Here is a 20739-nt window from a genome sequence, read left to right on the forward strand (position 1 = left end):
AATCCTTCGTTTCTTCACCAAATTGAGTCAAACAAGTCTCAAAATACTCCTAAGGTAATGTACAAGCATAATTAAACAAATTCAAGGCATAAAATTCAACAAACAAAGCAAATTAAGCAAGAACATTTTTGAATTTTTCGAAAATTCGCGAACAAGAATGCATAATTCGTAAAAAAACCGAGTAGAGTTTGAGCAAAACTTACATGGATCGGGAAAATAGATGAGAAAAGCTTCGATTTGCAACAAGTTTGAGCGAATTTGGTTGAGAAATGAGCAAGGACGAGTGAATTGAATTTTTTGCGAAAATTTGAGAAGCAGAGCAGCGAAATAGAAATGAAGAAGAAGACGGGTTTAAAACCCCGATTCTGTCGCCAAACGACAGAATTGTCGCGAGGCGACAGACTCTGTCGCGCGGCGACAGATGAAAAGACTCGCGACAGGCATCTCTGGCCAGCGCTGGAGCGGCGACAGAGTGCCGGGCCTCTCCTTATGGTTTTGTGGGTCTAGTTTAGTAATTTGGGTTCCTTGGCACGCCAGTTAGCCCCTTTAAGCAAATTGACATGATTTAGTCAGCTTGATTGCAATGCACTGAGTGATCGACTTGATGAAAGATCGTCTCACTTAACTTAAAGCGCCTAAGTATTGGCTCATAATAAGGCACCGAAATATTGGTTCAACAAATAAGGCACCGAAATATTGGTTCAACAGGCACCGAAATATTGGTTCAATAGATGCACCAAAGTAATGGTTCACAAAGGCAAAAGCACCAAAGTACTGGCACAAATATACAAAAGCAATAGTAACAACAATATATTAAGGGTCAATAAGTAGAATGATTCTTTGGCGATGTCCCAACATAGAGAGGAGTTGTCTAGTGGCGAAGCACGGCCGTGGCGAGGTAGTGTCACAAATAGTGGAGATGGCGAAGCAAGGTCAACTTCGACGGTCCCTCAAGGTAAAGAAGAGATTGTCTATAGCGGCGACGTACTGCCGTGGCGACGTACGGCCACACCTGGAAATGACGACATACAGTTATTTTCGACGATGTTCCCGAAATACTGTGGAGGATTGTTACCAAGAATATTGAAGACGGCGACATATGGTTATCTTCAACGATGACGTTCACGAGGCACTGTGGGTGTTGTCACAAACAACATATGAAGCAACAGCAAATGGTTACGTTCAGAGACGTGTGCTCGACGGTGCAAGATACGCGTTTCTTAACTCTTTTATCTGTTTTAACTAATGATTAGTTTGCAGGTATCGGCGTTATAAGAATGATTTGGAATCGAAGAACGTTTTGAATCATTCTCCGTCCCTATCGATACTTTGACTCTCGTTTTTCGAAACTTAAGTTTCTCCAAACTCAGTCAAAGTGGGGGCTTCTGTAGACACCCATTTGTGTCTCCCCAAAACCAAACCCAGTGATGAATGCCTTTCACGTTGTGTTATTATCGAATTAGGTGAAAGTGGTTTGAAAGTCGAGTGATGCGGTTTAGTTTTAATAAAATTCTTTTCTCTCTGTTTTTGAAAATGATTTTATTTGAAAATAGCCGAACCAGTTTACGTTTGGTCCATGATAAAGGTCCAATAATAGTGTAGTTGGATGGGGCTTGAAAAGATCTTTCCAACGATATATTATAAGATCGATTCCGATGAATATTGAGGAAGTTATGGCCAAAATACTAAACTGGGCCTGGTTAATTATTTTAAATGCGGCCCAATGATCTAGAGGAGGGCCCAATGTTAATTATTATTCCTAAAACTATTAGGATTAATTATAGTTTTCTAGAAGTTTCTAGAAGGTTCCTTTTAATTCTAATATTATTAGATTTAATAATTAATTATTTTTAATAGATTTTTATTTGGAATAAAATATCGTTTTGTTATCTTAAAAATATATTTTATCTTCTGTACGGATTCCGTAGATCAAGTTGATTAAAGATCGGATTCCGCGTGAAGAAAAACGCGCTAATACAGGCTGTCGCCAAACGATAAGTCTGTCGCCGCGCGACAGACCCTGTCGCCTCGCGACAGACCCTGTCGCGTCGCGACAGAGTTAATTCCTGGCGACAGCGTGGAGTTTTATTCCTTATCAAATTCTATGTTTTTCCGGATTATTTTCATTATAAATAGCGTCTGAATCCCTGTTTTCAGAAATCATTCACAATTATCAATTCACATTCAATTATTCCTTATTTCTTAATTTTTATTCTCTCAAGAATTACTTAATTCTTTTCTTTCTCTCTTTCTAAACTACCCTTTTAAATACAATATTCCGCATTCACAAGACTTAGAGTCACCTAGCCAAGTTCGAAGTTGCCTTCGCCCTAGACGTGAAAGGTTGATATTTTCTGAGGGTTTGGTCCAAAACTAGTCTAAACTTTATTTAATTTGATTATAATTTAATTCTTTAATTCTTTAATTATTGTTCTTTATTATTTTCATTGAAGTTTACTAACTTGTGTATTTTGTTATTAGAAAGAGGTACGAGGCTTCAAAGTATGTAACTTATTACTCTCTTTCAATGTAGAAAGCATGCTTATTATTGTTTTAATGCTTCCTAGTATCATGTTAGGATGTTTTTAATGCTTTCTAGTATCATGTTTAGGTTGCCTCTTATTATTTCTAATATTATAATATCATGTTAGTGCCATGTTAGGTTTGAAGCTTTGATCTTTATTGTTTAGTGACATGCTAGGATTTGTTATTAATCTTGTTAGTATCATGCCTAGGATTTTGCTATTATATTTAAGCTTTATTATGCCTTATCATGTTATTATCATCGTTATTATTATTTATTGCTTTATTTATTATGTTGCTTGATATTATTTATATTTTATTGTTATTGCTTGATCACACCTTTTATGATTGTTAAAGGGAATTTGTACTTGAAATCACGCTTAATAAGATAATTAATAATTTGGTTTAGGCTAATGTGATTTTAATTCAAGTGATCGCCAATAATAGTCTTATTTGTGCATTAATTTCAACCAACATAGATAAACAGGGTAGGTTCAATATAATGTTTGTATGTTATTCGAAAAGCGCACATGAATACGAGTAGAACAAAGTAGAGGCCTATTTTTATAGGGCGGGTCCTTTCTTTTGTAGATTGGATTCGTACCTTCATCCCCGGACCCTGTTTGGTTCAAGACCTTATGGAGTAGTTGACGGTCCTTTGGATTGTCTTTTGGGTTTACAAGTTCCTAAAACTTGTTGGCGACTCTTTTTGTTCTTTTTCTTTCCCTTTGGAACGCCACCGTACTTTAGTGTATGATCACAGTGGGGTTCAAGTTTGGGGTTATCGTAATGCTTGAAATATTCCCTACAGATATCAACTTTGTGGTCATACATATTGTTTTTCTAGGCGTAAAGATCAAATCATTTAGTTGGTTAGTTGATAATCAAGTTATATAATACCTCATTAGACTTGGCTTATATCACAGTATTATTCACTTGTAAAAAGAGTTAAAAAAAACAACTAGCAATCATGAAAAACTTTAATTTTCTTTTTTGTTTAATTAGTTTTGGCAATATTTAAATATATATATCTAAGATGCTTAACTATATTAGCTTGGTCAAAATACAATTGTAGTGAGAAGCAGACAAGAATGTTGGACGACCAATCCAACAACTCGTTTTTTGAACGTGTATTTTCTTATACATAGTACATACATACGGTAAATGGCCCTATAACAATTTTTTATACATTGAAAATAATGATTCTAGTTGTAGTTTATACGTAAAATAAAAAGTAACGCTCCTTACGAGGGCAATTCTTACTGTAACAAAATAATAGCGTTACAAGGAAAGTGTTGTATACAAAACATTGACAAAAATATAATTATGATTTGGAAGTGAAATTGAAGTAAAATGATATCACACTACTAAAAGTCATATGAACACAAAAACACAATTCATATTATCATTGATAGTGTATTTCATTTCATCATTGTATTTACCCTTACGAATAATAAATTATTAGTAAGTAGTACTATTACTACCTAATTTCCAAATAAGACTATCAAATAAAACGAATGGATGTAAACTGCAACTATGAGACTAGCATTTATAATCTTTGCTTAATTGGGATTGTAGCAACAAAGTCCCCAAGAGTCAGTACTACTGTAGTAACACTCACCACCATGTATGAAACCAAGGCCTGTACAATAATTAAAACATTCATTCTTTACCTTTAAAAAATGCGCAACTATTACTGCATGTTGCCCATTTTCACTTAAATAAGGGCACATTTCCTTCAACTGAAATATCAAGAATAACATTCCATACTAGTCATAGATTTAAATCATTTAATTAATGCAATAATGGATCATATAAGAAAGACAATAGAATTAAAAAAAAAATAATAATAACATATGAGAGCGCGTAGTAAACAAGAGAAATAAATATCACTTAATATCATCAACAACAATACAACATACTATGTAGTTTCCATGCTTAAATTGACAAAATACTTTCACATACTCCATCATATATGGGATATATAGTAAGAAAAACAAATCTTATATTAATTACATACTTTGTATAAAACACAGAATTTCACATGGGATGTCTTCTTTTCTTGAACATTTTTTCAAAAAGGCTATCATTTTTCAATACGTGGACTAGCTAATCCTACACATGGGAATTAGTTGACAATACCAAAACAGGCAGCAACCAGCTTGATCATTTCAAAACCCAAGAAGGTAAGAACCTAACAAGGATTATTATAAAAACCAAAACTTAGTTTTTCTTAAGCACACTTTTCATTAACTAATTTCTAGCTTTTAGTTTTTAGAGAGAATTTGTTTGAAGCACTCTTATAATTAATGTTGATTGGATTCAAGTTTTCATAATAGAAGTTCAAATTTTCTTTTTGTGTGATAATAATTATTTCTTAACCATTTTATTAGGTATTTTAACTGTTGCTTTCAATATGTTTGATTTAATTGCTTTGATTAATTTCGAATTAATTATGTATGAGTTGTTTAATTCTAGGGATTTAGGGATCTATGAATTTATATGAAAGGATAATTTGTTCTTGTTAATTGTTGGTATTTTATGTTAATTTCCTATTTATTATTTTAATTCTATGAAATTAGATTAGGCGTGGTTTGATTGTAATTATATGAAATATTGATTTTATGATTGAGAGATAAAACTTTGATATCAAAGCTAGCTTCAATAGGTAGAATTGGATCTAACAGCTGATTACGAGAGCCTGTTATTTCTAAATTCTATGATTAACAAATTGTGAGAGCCTATTAATTTGATTAATTGCAATATTGGTTGTTGACTATTGTGTTTTATCTCATCAAAACATTATTCATTGGTGAACTTATACCCTATGCCTTTTAATATTGATGTTATCCCTCAATTTAATTTTTGCTTCGATTATAATTCATACAAATCATACTCGTTTCTTAATAATTTAAATTATATTAATTAATTAGGAAGAAGAACATTGTTTCCCTTTGGATTCAACCCTGCCTCCATGACTACCTTGTAAGTGGACTCTAGGATTACTTTAATTAGGTAATACAATTTTAGCCTATTAGAGTGAATCCATTTCTGTAAAGTAATAGGTTCAAAAATATATTCAGCTTTTTTATACCAAGGATTAATGGTGTTGAAAGTGAGCGAATTGTAGAATTTATGTCAACTTTGTGGGGCCAAATGAACTACGTGAAACATGAGAGTTTTCAACAACGAAGTTGGATATCTAGCAGCGGTCTTTGCCCAAATCCAGAATGGTATAACGTAGGACAATATGTTCACCAGTAAGAAGGATTGTAATATGGATGAAGGGTTAGTGTTGCATAAGGAAATTACAAGGGAACAAGTTTAGAGAGCACACAACATAACTACTTTTTGCATAAAAATTTGTTTTGTTTAATTCTTTTAATTTGTTTTTGCTTTAGATTAATTTCAGTGGTTTATCATTTGTGAAAAAAAAAATTTGTGAGGCCCTGTACTATTAGGTTGTTTGCACAACCTAATAGCCATCCCTACTCCAACTTATCAAAGTTAATTTTATGTCTGAAAGATTTTTTGGCATGTTTCTACTTGCACCAACCATGAATCAGTTTAATTTTTCATTCGACGCTTTCCTGATTAGACTTTAGAAAGCATCAACAATCGTAATAAACAAATATGGAGAAAGATCGAGGGTCACCTTGTCGTAGACCTTGGGTGGACATAATACAACCTTATTAATATAACAAAAGAATATGAGACTATCGAGACCCAACTCATCACTTTTTTCACCCATTTCTACTAAAACCGAATAGGAGAATTTTCTCAAGGAAGAACCACTCTACAATCCACCTATGATAAGCATTATTCATGTCAAGCTTCATAACCATTGTCCTATTATTAGGCCCCTTACTCCTTTTCTTCACCGTGTGAAAGAGTTCCATAGTAATTAAAGCATAATCAATGTGTTAATCAACATGGAATGAAAGCACTCTGATTTTCGATGATGACTTTTGAGATGATGGACTTCAAATTTATTGCCTTGGAATCTATTTTATAGAACACACGACGTAAAAAATAGGGCAAAAGGTTAAAATAGTAGTAGGGGATTTAACTTTTGGGATCAATAAAATATTTATAAAATTTAGACCATCTCCAATGGTGAGACTCAAGTTTGAATATTGAAATACAAAATGAGTTATTTTTTACCTTCAATGGTGATACCATACCCACTTCTTAATTTAGCAACTCATGTGAAGCCTAATTTTCCAATGATGAGACTCACTAAAGTATACAAATGTCACTTTCAATTTATGGCCCACCAAATCCATTTATTTTTTCTTTTGTGAGGAGTTGTTTTCTAATTCGTATTTTTTAAAATTAAAAAAAAAAAACAAAAAGAATGCTATAGCAATCAATCCTAAACAAAATTAGCATTATCATGGCTTGGAAACTATATATCATAAAAAAGTAAATAATAAAAAAATAAAAATTGGTCATTTTAGAAGGCGTTGCATTTAAGATATTAGAAATTGGCACACATAGGTACACCACTATAATTAATAACAAATCATTAATTCTCATAAAAGAAAACATTAATCCTTATAAAATAAAACATTAAGTACTACATTAATAGATTAAAATATCAAATATCTAAGTCAATAGTTTCACCTCTGGATTTATTCCATATATATTCAACTAAGTCAACTTGTAATGCTCAATGTGTGGCTCTATCCCGGACCCTATCATTTCTTTCATTGTAGCTTTCATAATTAATTAAGAGCAAGAGGTTCGGACACAGAGTATGTTATCGGAGGTGCTTCATCATTTAGTTCTTCATGCAAGCTATTGTAATTAATCGTATAAGTATCCCTCTCATCCTCAAATATCATGTTATGTAGTATGACACATGCTCTCATTATTTCCCAAATCCTATTCCTATCTCAAATACGAGCAGGATTACGCACAATTGCAAATCGAGCTTGAAGTACACCAAACCCCCGTTCTACATCTTTTCTAGCTCCTTTTTGTGCTTTTGCAAACAATTTTCTCTTTGGCCCTTGTGAAGGAATGGTTTTCACGAACATTGACCACTTGGGATAAATACCATCAGCAAGGTAGTAATCCATATTATATTTGGTACTATTAACACTATATTGGACCTCAGGAGCTCTACCTAATAATAATTCATTGAGTACCGGTGATCGTTAAAGTACATTTAAATCATTGCAAGACCCCGGTGTACCAAAGAAAGCATGCCAAAACCATAAATCTTGTGATACCACAGCCTCAAGCATAATAGTCGGCTTGTGATGATCACCTCTTTTAAATTGACCTTGCCATTCAGTGGGACAATTCTTCCACTCCCAATGCATACAATCTATGCTCCTTAGCATTCTCAGGAAACCTCTCGTTTTACCAATTTATAGGAGGTGGCGAATTTCATTGGAGTTGGGTTTTTTCAAGTATTCTTCCTCAAATAACTCACCCACTCCAGTGACGAACCTCATAAGCACTCCATGGTTGTTGACCTCTACAATTTTTAAGTACTCATCTAACTCATCAGCAGCAACTCCATAAGCCAACATACGAATGGCTGATGTACATTTTTGGAGTGGTGATAACCCGACTCGACCAGTTGCATCACGTTTCAACTGGAAGAAAGAATCATGATTTTTAAGAGCGGTAACAATGCGTAGAAATACATGTTTTCTCATGTGAAATGTCTTGCAAAAATGTCGTTTATTATACATCGGATTCCCGGCAAATTAGACTTGGACAAGTAGCTTATGTGCTTCTTCACGTTTTCTGAAAATGTAATCCCTTTTCTTTCTAGGGCGTTGCCTACTTGATGAGCTTACATTTTGTTGTTCTGCAATATCCAACTCAACAATTTCTTGAAGCCTTTGAGTTGAATTATCATCAGCCATCAAGTCAATGATCATGTCATCGAGACACCAGGCTAAATATGGATTTTGATTATCTTCTAAGTTTGGGTTTGTGTTAGGATCAATTTCACTAAAATCTAAGTGTGTGTTGTTGTACATTTTGAGAAGTTATGGGTTAATGAAGATGGAATGCAGCAAAGTAGTGAGTGTAAAAGTATGAATCTGAATACAAATACAAACATAGAGTGAGAGTAGGTGGATTTTGAATTTAACGCATCACCATTACTATGCTTGAATTTACTACATTGATCTGCTAATATATTACACTGAGGACTGAGGTCCAACTACTCACAAATTAATATAAAACCAAAAGGCAATACAAATACTACATTAATTTAGTCCGAAAATAAGTCCTACAAAGCCCAAACGACAATACAAATATCACTATTTAATACCTAAGCTACTAGCTACACTACTTTAATCCTAACAATAGTAACACTACTAGCTAGACATATACTTCTACTTATTTGGGCAAACCTTTATATAAAAATTGGAAGCTCAATCGAAATAAAATTAAAGACCAAATATCTCATAGTTTAATTGATCATCATTTTGCACACAAGATCATAACTACTTAAATTTTTCTAAATCCCATATTTTCTCTTAATCATGTCACATAAATACCCATGGTGGAGCTTTTACTCACTTAAAAACCCACTTGTATCCTTCAACAATGCTTCATAATCAAGCTTCCTTTGCTCATTTTCTGCCTCCATCTTCTTTGAGTTTGCAATGGTCTCTAAATTAAAAGATCCAATTTTTTCATCTCCATTTGCTTCAAGTCATTAGCTAATTCTCTAACTATAGGGCTAGGTTGAAACACTTGTACCTTACCTTTCCCTTTTGCATCCCTTCTTCCCGATGGATGAACTTCACTTGGTGATGCTGAATCTACAACTTCATTTGGTGTACTTGGTGAGTGTAGACACCTAAAAATGTCTCCCCAAAACCAAACTCGATGATGAACAACCTTTCACTGCCATTATTGGTCGGGTTGAGTATTTAACCTTTGAAGTTCTTAATCCATATTCAATCCTAATACATTTCATAAACCAACCCAATTTTTAGCCCATTTCCTCAAACCATAACTTACTTTCCACTTTTCGTGTCCACATCAAAAAACCAAGAGAAACTGATTTTGTGGCCCCATAATTTTGATCCAATTATTATTTGGTTGGATAGGCCTTGAAATAATCTTTCCAACGATATATCATAAGCCCAATTCCGATTTAAAACGAAGAAGATATGAGCAAAATACTAAACTCGGCCCAAAACCGACACCCTTTCACTAAAATGGCCATATCTTAAAATCTACAAATGATTTTGACCGAATTCAAATTGGGTTGGAAAGTAGAATTGATAAGCTTTCCAATGATATATTTATATTCCTTATTCCAAGTTACGGATCAAAAGTTATCATAGTTTTAAAAACGCGTAAAAAACTGGAATTACCGCGTAACAACTAAATTGCCGCTTCGCAGCAATTGCTGACGTGTCACGGTGCCTGGTCCCGTGACACGGTATTCTGCACCATTTGCGTTACACATACTGTAACACGGTGCTTTCCCGTGTCTATTCCACGTTTTTTCTCACGCGCTTATAACACATGGACGTATTTTTAGGCAAACTGTACACCGCGACACGGTGTGCTATAACGTGCCATGGTGGACTAGTGTCGTTTCACGGTACACATACGGTGACACGGTGCTTTCATGTGTCTTCTCCATGTTTTCTTTACGCGCTTTATGAATCTGGACGTTTTTAGAGCTGAATTGTGCACCGCGACACGGCGCTCTGTGCCGCACCACGGTGGACAATGCCATGACACGGTGCCCCGTACCGTGTCACGGTGCCCAACACCATTTCACGATGCCCAATTAGGTTTTTTTCTGCAGCTCTTATCTCTTCTAGGGTTCCGGGCATCCCCCTACTCGTCTCCTCTATAAATACAAACCTGATTTCCTCAGTTTCGGGGCACCAAAAATCATTCTCTCTCTCCTTACACTAAAAATCATTATCTTCTCCCTCTTTAGCCTAAACACTAGCCTCCTTATTCTTCCATAATACTTCCCCTAAGCACTTCAAGGAATCCATACTTGACCCGAGGTTCTGTCCTTAAACCAAGGCATGAAAGGTAGAATTAACTAAGGGTTTTGACCAAATCAACTCTACTTTTAATTTAATTTAATTTCCATTTGATTTATATTTTTATTGAAGTTACTAACAATTTATTCATGATGTAGCAATTTTAAGAAACGCGCATAATATGAGTAATTGATTAATTTAATTACTTATTCTATTTTAATATTGCTAGTATCATGATTAGGGTTATTATCATTATTTGATTTGACTAACGATACGGTTAAATTGCTTCCAATGTTAATGTTGATTCTATTGTTATTATTGATCACCATATTGCATGTTTAAAGGGAATATGTAATTGAAAATCACGACTAATAAGATAATTTGGACAACCGGTTTAGGTTCCTTTTTAATCTTGTTATTTAATTAAGTGATTACAAATATTTTAGAATTATGTGTGTGCATTAATATTCAACCAATTTAGCATAATTATAGTTTAGAGCAAATTGAATCTTTGTTTGCATGCCTTTAAGATTGCAGGAATACTTTTCGCTATAAGAATCGAGTAGAGGCCAATACAGGCGAATGTGACTCCATAACTCACTTCGTACCATCATCCTCGATCCTCCTTTCGTGGTTCCGAACCATATGGAGTTAGTAATCTCATGGATTATGAATGGGGTGTAACCTTCACGGGTCAATCGTTGTTGCCTTTCGTTGTCCCTTTATCATGGTTGCCTTTTATGATCCGTGAACGGTTTACAAGTTCCTTAAAAACTTGTTGGCGGCTCCCTCCTTTCCTTGTCCCTAATCGTATTATGTCAATTCCCACTTCCTATGAGTGCCTAGCATATTCACACATGCTTAACATAGGGGCGCTTCAAATGACGCCTACAGTGAGGCTTCAACATTAGACGAGGTTGTTATATCAACCCCGGAATCGGACACCTTTAATCTTTTGTTTGAACCACCTTGTCTAGTTGGGCGAGCTTTCTTTGCCATGCCTTCACTCTATTGAATCCACTTTGCTTGATTCTTTAATGCATTCCACTAATGTAAATATTGGAACTTTGTTTTTCAATTTTTGTTCTCATAAAGCTTAAGTGCCTCAGTGGTGAGATTGGCCTCAGTCATACCACTTGGGTTGAGTTGCTTAGTGCGAGCATAGCAACCTACAAACTTGTTTACATATGACATGGTCCTAAACCATCGTTGCTTCAACTGGGCCATATCTCTACGACATCTTCCTTTCATGCTTTCTTTATATTCAGCTATTATTTGTGTCCAAAAACCATCCGACTTCGTATTTGCACTGTTCTCCTTGTCTTTTGATGAGAATAACCAAGCACTAATAAGCTTTTCATTTTCCTCGGTTAGTCAACGACAATATCGTCCATCATCATTTTCCTCTGTAAATTCTTCATCATCATTATCATACGATTGAGTGTTAAATTGGGGGTTTTGATGCTCAATTGGAGTTTCAGGGTCTTGATTTGAGAATCGGGGGTTTTGATGCTCAATTGGAGTTTCAGGGTGTTGATTTGGTGATTCTACCATTTGAGGGCTTTGAGATTCGATTTGTGAAGTAATTATTTCTGGGTTGTTGGTACGTAAGAGCTGTAAAAAAGATTGAAACAAATATTTATTATTATTCATTATAACACAGAAATGCTTGAGAGTTAATTTTTCGGAAGAAAATGGTTCACTCTTAATAGATTTAAAATGCAAAAATAAAAAGTAGTCGTTGGTTGTAGTAGCCATTGGAGATATCCAATATTGTAAGATTAAAAAAAAACGTAAAACTTAAATAAATTACAAAATATATTAGAATATTGACAAGGGGCCCATGCTTTTTATCAAATGAGACTCAAAGTTGAGTTTTCAAACTTAGCAACTTTCTTTTGGAGTTGCTAAGTTTAAATACCAACTTATTGGTATACATTGCAAAAAATACTCTCTCTCTCCTAAAAATACTCACTCAAGTCTCACCATTGGAAATGGTCTTACACTCCTCGAGAAAGAAAACACGTGAAGAATAATACAATCATGACTAGTAGTGTATCATCACCTAATGTATGCCTTTTTGGTGCTTTACATGGGTGCATCTCACAAGTGGCAGAAAAACTCTCATCCATGGTGAAAGATTGGCAAAGAAGCTCATTGTCCGCGAGAGAGACTGATCGAAGAGTTCATAGTAGCAAGGACCACTTCACATGCTTATTTCTTAAATCTTAAGTCTAACCAAAATGGGGGTGTGGTCAGACTTAAATTTCACTAAGTGATTAACCTTCGCTTCAGGAAATAGTTCGAAACATTTTTCATTCCCACAATATCTATCCAAGTGCTCCTGATCATCGTTTGCTCAGATAAACCTTGCTCCCAAGTATTTGCAAGGTTTAGATTGACTCTAAAGATGGGCAACGGGCCGTGCCGCGGTGGTGGGCTTGCCGTGCCGTGCCTAAATTTGGCACACCCCAGCCCACGGCACGGCCCACGTGCCTGGCGGGCCGTGTCGGGCTGCGGGCCAGACCGTGCCACTTTTTTTTTTATATATATAAAAAATGTAAATTAAAAATATATATATATATATATATATTTTAGTACAACTTAATTTTATATAAATAATGTTATTAATTTATGTTTATGTTAATGTTAATATATTTTGTTTTGAACAACTTTATTTTAATTAAGGTTATATAAATTATTTATCTAATTATGTTTAAGTTTATATAAATAATTCTATTAATTTAGCAAAAAAAACAACAATACATATAATAAAAAAAAATTATGAGTGTCGTGCCGGACCGTGCCGGCGTGCCGACCCACGGGCCGGCCACCGTGCCGCCCGCCGTGCCTCGCGTCGTGCCCATGCCGATTCCCAGGTTTTTGTTCACGGCACGGCCCACGGCCCACAGGTGGGCCGCCGTGCCGGGCCGTGTCGGAATCGTGCCGGGCCCGTGCCGGCACGACCCGTGCCCATCTTTAATTGACTCCATGAATTTATGCTTAATTTTAATTTTACTACTAACAATACAATTTGCATTTACACACATATTTTGGTTTAAATCCAATCCAACAACAATCCCAATATGCAATGAAATATTTTTCTCATTTAAAAAACATTTTACATGAAATTTTAACCCAAGCATTACATAGCCTACTTGTAGTTATTGTTTTTTTCAAAATTGCATAGTGTATTAAATTATTGTAATTTTTTAATTTTTAATATTTCAAGTGACTTCCTTAATAATTATTATAAATAGGTCTAATTTCAAATTTAAATCATGCTAAATTATCGTGTCCATGTAAATTAAAATATGATTCGGATATTTTTCGAGTCGATTTCAAATCAGATCGATTGGGCTAGATTTTGACACCTCAAATCATAATACTTCCTCCGTTCCATTAATATTTCAACAATGGACTTTTTGCACTATTTATCACTCTTATTTGATTATATAATATGATTTATACGTTAAGCAAAATATAGTCATGTAGGATTTTGTTGAAATCGTCTCATAAAATACTTTCACAATATCAACTTTTTATAATTTTTACTCTTGCACAATTATATATATTTAGCATATAAAATGTATTTTTGAATGCATAATTTTACCTTGTTGCAATATTAATAGAACGGAAGAACTATTAAATTAAAATATGAGAACGTTGATAATCAATTATTCAAAAAAAATTGTAATCAAGTCCACGGGATGTAACATGTAACACACCGGAACAAGCGCTTAAATCTCTTACACTACAAATATCCCCAAATCGTTTGAACAACGACCTTCCAAAATCCGAATATTCCAATTAGGGCTCCATTTCTCCAACCCTTTTTATATTTTTAAATTTTCAACCTTCTTCTTCTTACAGCAAAAATTTCACCAAATCAGAGGAGAGAGAAAGTGAAAGAGAACACAGAAAGTGAGATACTACGCGAATTCGGTAACTCAGTTCTTCCGCATCTAATCGTATGTTATTAGAAGCAGGTATGTTGATTTGGGGGAATAATTCAATGTTGTTGCTTTTCAATTTAGGGTTTTTTTTTTTGGTGAAAATTTCTAGTTTATTTGTTTATTCGAGTATTATGCAGTGTAATTTGGAGAGAATTTAATGCTCTATTTCTTATTGATGAGTTTATAGCTAGGGTTTTCGGAAATGAATCTCATTTTTCAAATTGTTGTTGAATTGAATTTTTTATTTTTGCAATGTAATTATAATAATTTTATTCATTTTCATTGATTTCTGTAGGTATAGTTCTCAAGGATTTCTATAGAACAAGTAGACCTCCGCCGCCTCCGCTACCGCCTCGAAGTCCCGTCTGTAGAATCGATTCTCAATTAAAGCATGAAGTTTCTCGAATACACTCAATTAAATCGGTATCTATTCGTAATTTCTAGTTTATAGAGTGTTTTTTTGAGCATTTGTAGTAGTTTTATGCGGCTGAGACCTGGAGATTGTCTATATGATTGGTTTATTTTTGATAATTTTGATTCTTATTTTAGGTTTTGATTGATTGATTGAATTGATTTAGTAACTGTGAGTTTCGGCTTTTATTTCCAGTATAAACGATTTCTTGAGTCATGTAAATCTCGGCGAACGTACCATTAAGGGATGTTTGGAGGCATATTCATGTAAGCAGAAACTCATCATGAATATATGTTTGATTATTATTGCCTACATGAAGCACATTTATAATTATTGTTAGGTTGAATGGATGTCATTAGGGTGCGGTTTTCGTCGATCTTAGTATGTGTTTTTATTGGTTAACAGGTAAGCACACAGGTTTAGACAAAAGACTTTCGTTGAGTTTAGAACATGAGGTAAATTAATCATTTGCTTTTGTCTTTTGGATTTTCTTTGTTCTGTTGTTTGCCAATTTTCAGTATTCCAATGTCTTTAGAAAGTTGTGACATATGACTGCAGACCTATAGTGATCTTAATCTATGCTGATATTTATTATTATATAAAACAAATGAAAAAAAATGTAAAGGTGAATAAACGAACAAATAAAGGTTTGCATCAGGAAGTAGGACTTAAAAGGTTCACAAGGAAATTTTTAAATGGTTGCATTAGTTGCTCTTGGTTTTAGAAGTGATATTTCCAATTCCATTCAACTTCTGCTGGACATAGTATTTCTTTAGCATGGGTTATGCTAGGGTTTTTGTAACTTTTATATGGGAAGAACCGTAGTTGTTATTAAACTAGTCATTTCCTTCATACGCATGAAGAAATCTGAGACGTACCAATATCAATGAGATATTATGGTTGATTGAGTGTGAATGCTATGAGCAGTCTTTAATTTAGCCTCAAAGTATTTGATGGAGTACTTTGGTTACCAAGGTATGTTTAACGACAGAGATAGTTACTCTATTTGATGCTTGTGGATGTTGAGACCACACAAAGAGCGTAACTCTTTTGGATTGGCCCACAGGATTTGACTTAACCTTGGCCATATGAACCTGTGTGCTCTTTTATCACTTATAATCTCCTTATAAGTGTGTATACACTTTATCTTCCTTCATGTTATCATATCCATTGTATTCTTTCGTTCATAGATCCCAAGCTCTTTTTTGGAAGTTCAATAATATGTTCATTATGTTGTACTCTTACTAGTCTAGTGGTAACATTTTAGACCCTTTCTTTCCAGCTTTTATATGAGCATGGATTGATAATCAATAAACTTTATTTCTGTTGCATCATAATTTAAGTATTTGACATTATAAATGAATGGGATAAGGATGACTCCTTAGATGAATGGGATTAGGATGCTTCATTGGTACTCATTACTTTTTATATAGGTGTGAATGTTTGGTGTTGTGGTTCTGGTGGAGAGGAGAGGGAATAAATATTAGGACAGAGGGCGGCATAGTGACTTCTATTATGATGTTCCTGCTTATTTTGTTCCACTCCCTTTAAAATTCATATATTAAGCTCATTTGTGAGCATATATTAAACAAGTTTGCTTTCTTTTCCCTTTCTTTTAAGATTTAACCTTAATCAATGTCTCCAATGTAATGAGGTGCGCTGAGGTGATTGAAATGTTTGGTAAATATTCCATAATCCATATCCTTGCTGGAGGGTCAAGTGTTCAATATTGGTGTCCGTGATAATGAAAGAGGCAAAGTAACTTAGGTGCTAATGCAGTCGCTAATGCAGTCTCTGATTTCTTTGACAGAATTATATTAACTCTATTATAAGTTTACTTCTGCCTTTTCTAGTCCACATCTACATACATCATTTATCCATGTTCACTGAGGCCATGCTTCTCTCTTGCTTCCTGGAAATGCATTCTGCTTTCTTTGCTTTTATATTTTAATAAAAAACTTAACTAGTTGTTTTACATTTACACATAAGAAGAGTTGTGGTGTTATGTTTTGTTCTTGTCTCCTTATTAATTGACCTTTTTGAATGTTGAAATGTATTGATGTTACTTATCTAAGGATAACAATTATTATGATTGTATTCTGCAACTGTAGTTACATTAATTTTTACCTGTGGATCTTTCTTCATAGCTGCCAAAATTTTGTTTTTTTGCAGATACTTGATCAACTTGGAAGATCATCTGACACTGATTCTCCGTCACCCACAGAAAATTTGATTAGCAGATCCAGGTTTCTACTTATTTTTAGATGAGTTTGGCATGATATGCTTTTTTTAGTCAAACTAACCAAACTACTGTTCCTTCAGCCGGAAGACACTGATTTACTTGGTCCTTACTCTGTACCACATGTATCCAGATTATGACTTCAGGTAACTGGGTTTGCTGATGTTTAATTTTGAATTTCTTTTTCTTTAAAAAGAGGATTATGGGTAATGTCATTGTCAGCTTTATGGGCGACATGGCAACCCACATATAATCCTCTCGTAATTGGTACTGGGAGTGTTGTCAAGAGGTTTGACAGACGGTTCTGAAAACTGTCGCTCCTGTAGGAGCTGAGAGTTCAAGTCTCTCCATTTCCCACAGTAAAATTTTTGTAGCAAGTTTTGACAAATGAGTAAATCTTTTTTTTCAATATTTTTGGGTTTGAAGCCTGCTGGGGGTGGGGGTGGGGGTGCATTCAATTGCAATTCGTTATAGCTATGTGGTTTTGTATGTTGTGATATTACCCCACTTTGTTTGCTGCCTCACAGTGCAGTGAAGGCTCACCAGTTCTTCATAGATGAAACCTGGGACAGTTTTGCGCAATTATTTGATTCTTACATGAGAGAAGCATCAAAGGTATCTATCTTTTTCTTGTTTTTATGATAATCTGCTAGTCTGCTACCCTAGAACCTGGTAAAATAGACATTAGGGATAAAGAACTTTTTTTTTTTTTTTTTTTTTTTTTTTGTGGTAGGGGGTGTTGTACTGTTGTAGCTGCTTTAGTGTAGGTATTAAGAAGCTAATTCTAAATGCTGGTGTACTAGATGGGTTGATGAAATAACTATCCATAACTGAAAGTTAATTTTTGTAAATATATATTATTTATGTTTATATTCTTTTTTAAAATTAATTCATTAATTTTGATTAGTATTAGATTGAGGATTCAATCATTTTATAATGGAAATCTCATTGTTATTGGGGAATCTAGGAAAAGTTGTGTAGGGAGTTAGGGACAAAATTGCAGAGGTCTTTACCTATGTTTCTTATCTTTGAGTCACTTAGTTTAGCTTGTTACTTATATTTATTTGTATAATATTGCTTTATGGTGAATGTATTGGTCTAAAGAGTTAATGATATTAGATTTTTAGGTGAGCTTTTGCCTTCATGTTTATTGTCGTAGTTGTTGACCTTTTTCTATGGTGCTTGTTACCTTTGCTGCGTATAGGAATGGATTGAAGCTAATGGTGGTAGTTCACTCCTCGAAGATTTGTACAAGGCCTTAGATGAAGTAAGTTTTCAGCAGTTATCAATGTCAATGGTGGCCTTTTATTTCATGAGAATTTATATTGCTAATATAATCTGTCATAACCTTTTAATTCTTAGTGGAAGTTGTTGACTCAGGTTGATTTGTTTGACTAAAAATATTTGTTATATGTAATGCAGGTGGTGAAACTCTCTGAATGTGAAATTTACAGTTATAATCCTGACTGTGATGCAGACCCTTTTTTACAAAGAGGAGCCATGTAAGATTCCATCACTGTATGTTCATTACTAATTTATCTGCTTGAATATGGGTGATCAGTATGACAATGTTGTGTTTGTATTTTCTCCTTTGCAGATGGTCGTTCAATTACTTCTTCTACAACAGAAAGCTGAAGTGTGTTGTGAGCTTACGGTTCTGCTGCCTGAGGTAGATTTTACAGTATTTTATCTCCTTAGCGGCATCTTAGGCATGGGGGATAGGAATAGGATGATGGGATAAGAATTAAAGGATGTTATTTCCTTTTCTATTTTTTATTGTTATGGATTGAGATCAATATTGGGTTTAGAACTAAGTTACATGAATACCCTACTAAATCTCTCTCGCTCTCTCTCACTCACTCTTACACCCTCCCTCCGTGTTTAAATACTTGCTCCATTTATCCATGTGCGGAGTTTTAGGAGAAATTGGAGAAAGTAATAAAATATGGAGGTAGTGGGGTTGGTGGAAAAATAAAAAAAATTGTAAAAAAGCAAAAGTATGTTAGAGCATTAGAGGAGAGAGAATATGAAATTAATAAAATATGATTTATGTTGGGTAACTAGTTGAGATAAATGAATTAAATATTGTTAAAGCTTTCCAAATAAGGAAATGGAAGTATTTTAAAATGGCTGGAAATGGAAAGTGGAGCAAATATTTAAAAACAGAGGGAGTATAAGGTTAAATTTGTATTTTCTTCATCATCCTTGCCCCTCTTCCCATTTACAAACTACGTAGTATTATCTTGGCAGGATAAGAGGGACTTTTTCCTATCCTTGTCTTCCTAATTATCCCCATGACCTCTTCCGGCCATCCCCCTTATTATCCCCATCCGTTTATAATATACCAAACAGCCTAAGCATTTTCCATTTTCCATTTTCCATTTTCCATTTTCTTCTATCCTTATCCGTTTATAATATACCAAATGCCTCCTAAGTGAGAATTGTATTGGAGTATTCTTCTGTTTAGTCTGGTTATGTGCTTTGTTCCGTTTGATGGGAATGGTAATCGTATAGTAACTTTATTTCCTCAGATTAGTACTTCGGAAGTCTTTAAACATCAGGTGTTGCTCAAACAAGAAGTATTTCACATCTATAAAGTACCTAATTGTTTACGTTATGTTGAATCACATAATGCCTTTTCTCAAAAGTGTTGAAATAAGGACAGTGTAAACTTAAGTGAAAATATGATTGAAAGGTGATGATTATTTTGAATTTAGAAGTTCCCTTTTATGTTGATTCTGATTGTGCAAGTGGTTTTTCTTGCAGCAACTTGGTGGCTGATGAATATCTGACTGACGAGTTGGATTTTGAGGAAGATGGGGAAATTTTCGACAACATGGATATTTGAGTGCGGAATCATGTTGTTCATACCACCTCTGTATGCTTGTTGAAATTATGTGATCTCAGGTCTGAATGCTTGTAGTAGCCTTTACCTTTTGTATCTGATCTCAGACACTGTTGTCAGACCCTGTAATTAAGGTAATGTGAAGTTGCTAGAGGTTAGAATTGCTTCCCAACTCGGGATGCTGTGATGTAAATATGCATCAGGTTTCATCCAGGCCTTAGGGCTTTGGATTTGAATTGCTGAATCATAGACACCATTTAGTTTCGTCGCACTATCAGTTGTGAATAACTGAATCGTATGCCTTCATTTGTTATTCTGTAAAGATTGTGAGTGCCTTTGTTATTTTATAATGTGCTGAATTTGATCAGCTGTGTTAACACTCAAAATTCAAGCGGACATCAGAATACTGACAAAGAGGCGGGAAATATTTGAGCAGTATAATTTTGTTTTATCTTCAATAGTGTTGTTTTTAACTGGAAACCTGAGCTAACCCTTATATTGCAATTTCTTGTTGTAATGATAAGTGAACACATTCATTTTGTGAGTAAGCCTTAGCTGGGTTCTATTTAAGTTTAAATCTTTTATTTAAAAAACTTGTTGAATTTGTAATTGTAAAGATTGTTTTGCTTGATACCCAAATAGAGTAAAACAATGTGCAAAGTAATTTGCTTAATAATATGTTAAACAAGGAGTTTTTATGATACAAGTGAATAAAATTATTTGGTACTTAGGTCAACCAAGGACTAAATCTAATTGTTCCAAAGAAGAGAATGAAG

General features: G+C 34.3%; 1 protein-coding gene and 1 pseudogene across 1 annotated transcript; one reads left to right on the forward strand and one right to left on the reverse strand.

Moving 5' to 3' along the window:
* Positions 1 to 7421: 7421 nt before the first annotated feature.
* On the reverse strand, positions 7422 to 8525 carry LOC145565030 (uncharacterized; annotated as a pseudogene).
* Positions 8526 to 14299: 5774 nt separating this feature from the next.
* LOC145563776 (uncharacterized) lies at positions 14300 to 20421 on the forward strand. Its single transcript, XM_081624203.1, has 11 exons — positions 14300 to 14500; positions 14763 to 14890; positions 15075 to 15145; positions 15285 to 15334; positions 17052 to 17125; positions 17202 to 17264; positions 17646 to 17733; positions 18323 to 18385; positions 18541 to 18620; positions 18716 to 18787; positions 19885 to 20421. Exons 2-11 carry the CDS (start codon positions 14859 to 14861, stop codon positions 19964 to 19966), a joined length of 675 nt encoding a protein of 224 aa, XP_081480329.1. The 5' UTR covers positions 14300 to 14500; positions 14763 to 14858; the 3' UTR covers positions 19967 to 20421.
* The last annotated feature ends 318 nt before the right edge of the window (positions 20422 to 20739 follow it).

The sequence above is a fragment of the Chenopodium album genome, chromosome 10, assembly GCF_948465745.1.
Source record: "Chenopodium album chromosome 10, dcCheAlbu1.1, whole genome shotgun sequence".
Lineage (NCBI taxonomy): Eukaryota > Viridiplantae > Streptophyta > Magnoliopsida > Caryophyllales > Amaranthaceae > Chenopodium > Chenopodium album.

Bases quoted from the DNA above. Each gene is read 5' to 3' on its own strand.
- LOC145563776 (XM_081624203.1), top strand. From the start codon at position 14,859: ATGAAGTTTCTCGAATACACTCAATTAAATCG. The intron at 14,891-15,074 runs GTATCTATTCGT...TTTTATTTCCAG, and splicing joins GAATACACTCAATTAAATCG to TATAAACGATTTCTTGAGTC. The intron at 15,335-17,051 runs GTAAATTAATCA...GTTTTTTTGCAG, and splicing joins CGTTGAGTTTAGAACATGAG to ATACTTGATCAACTTGGAAG.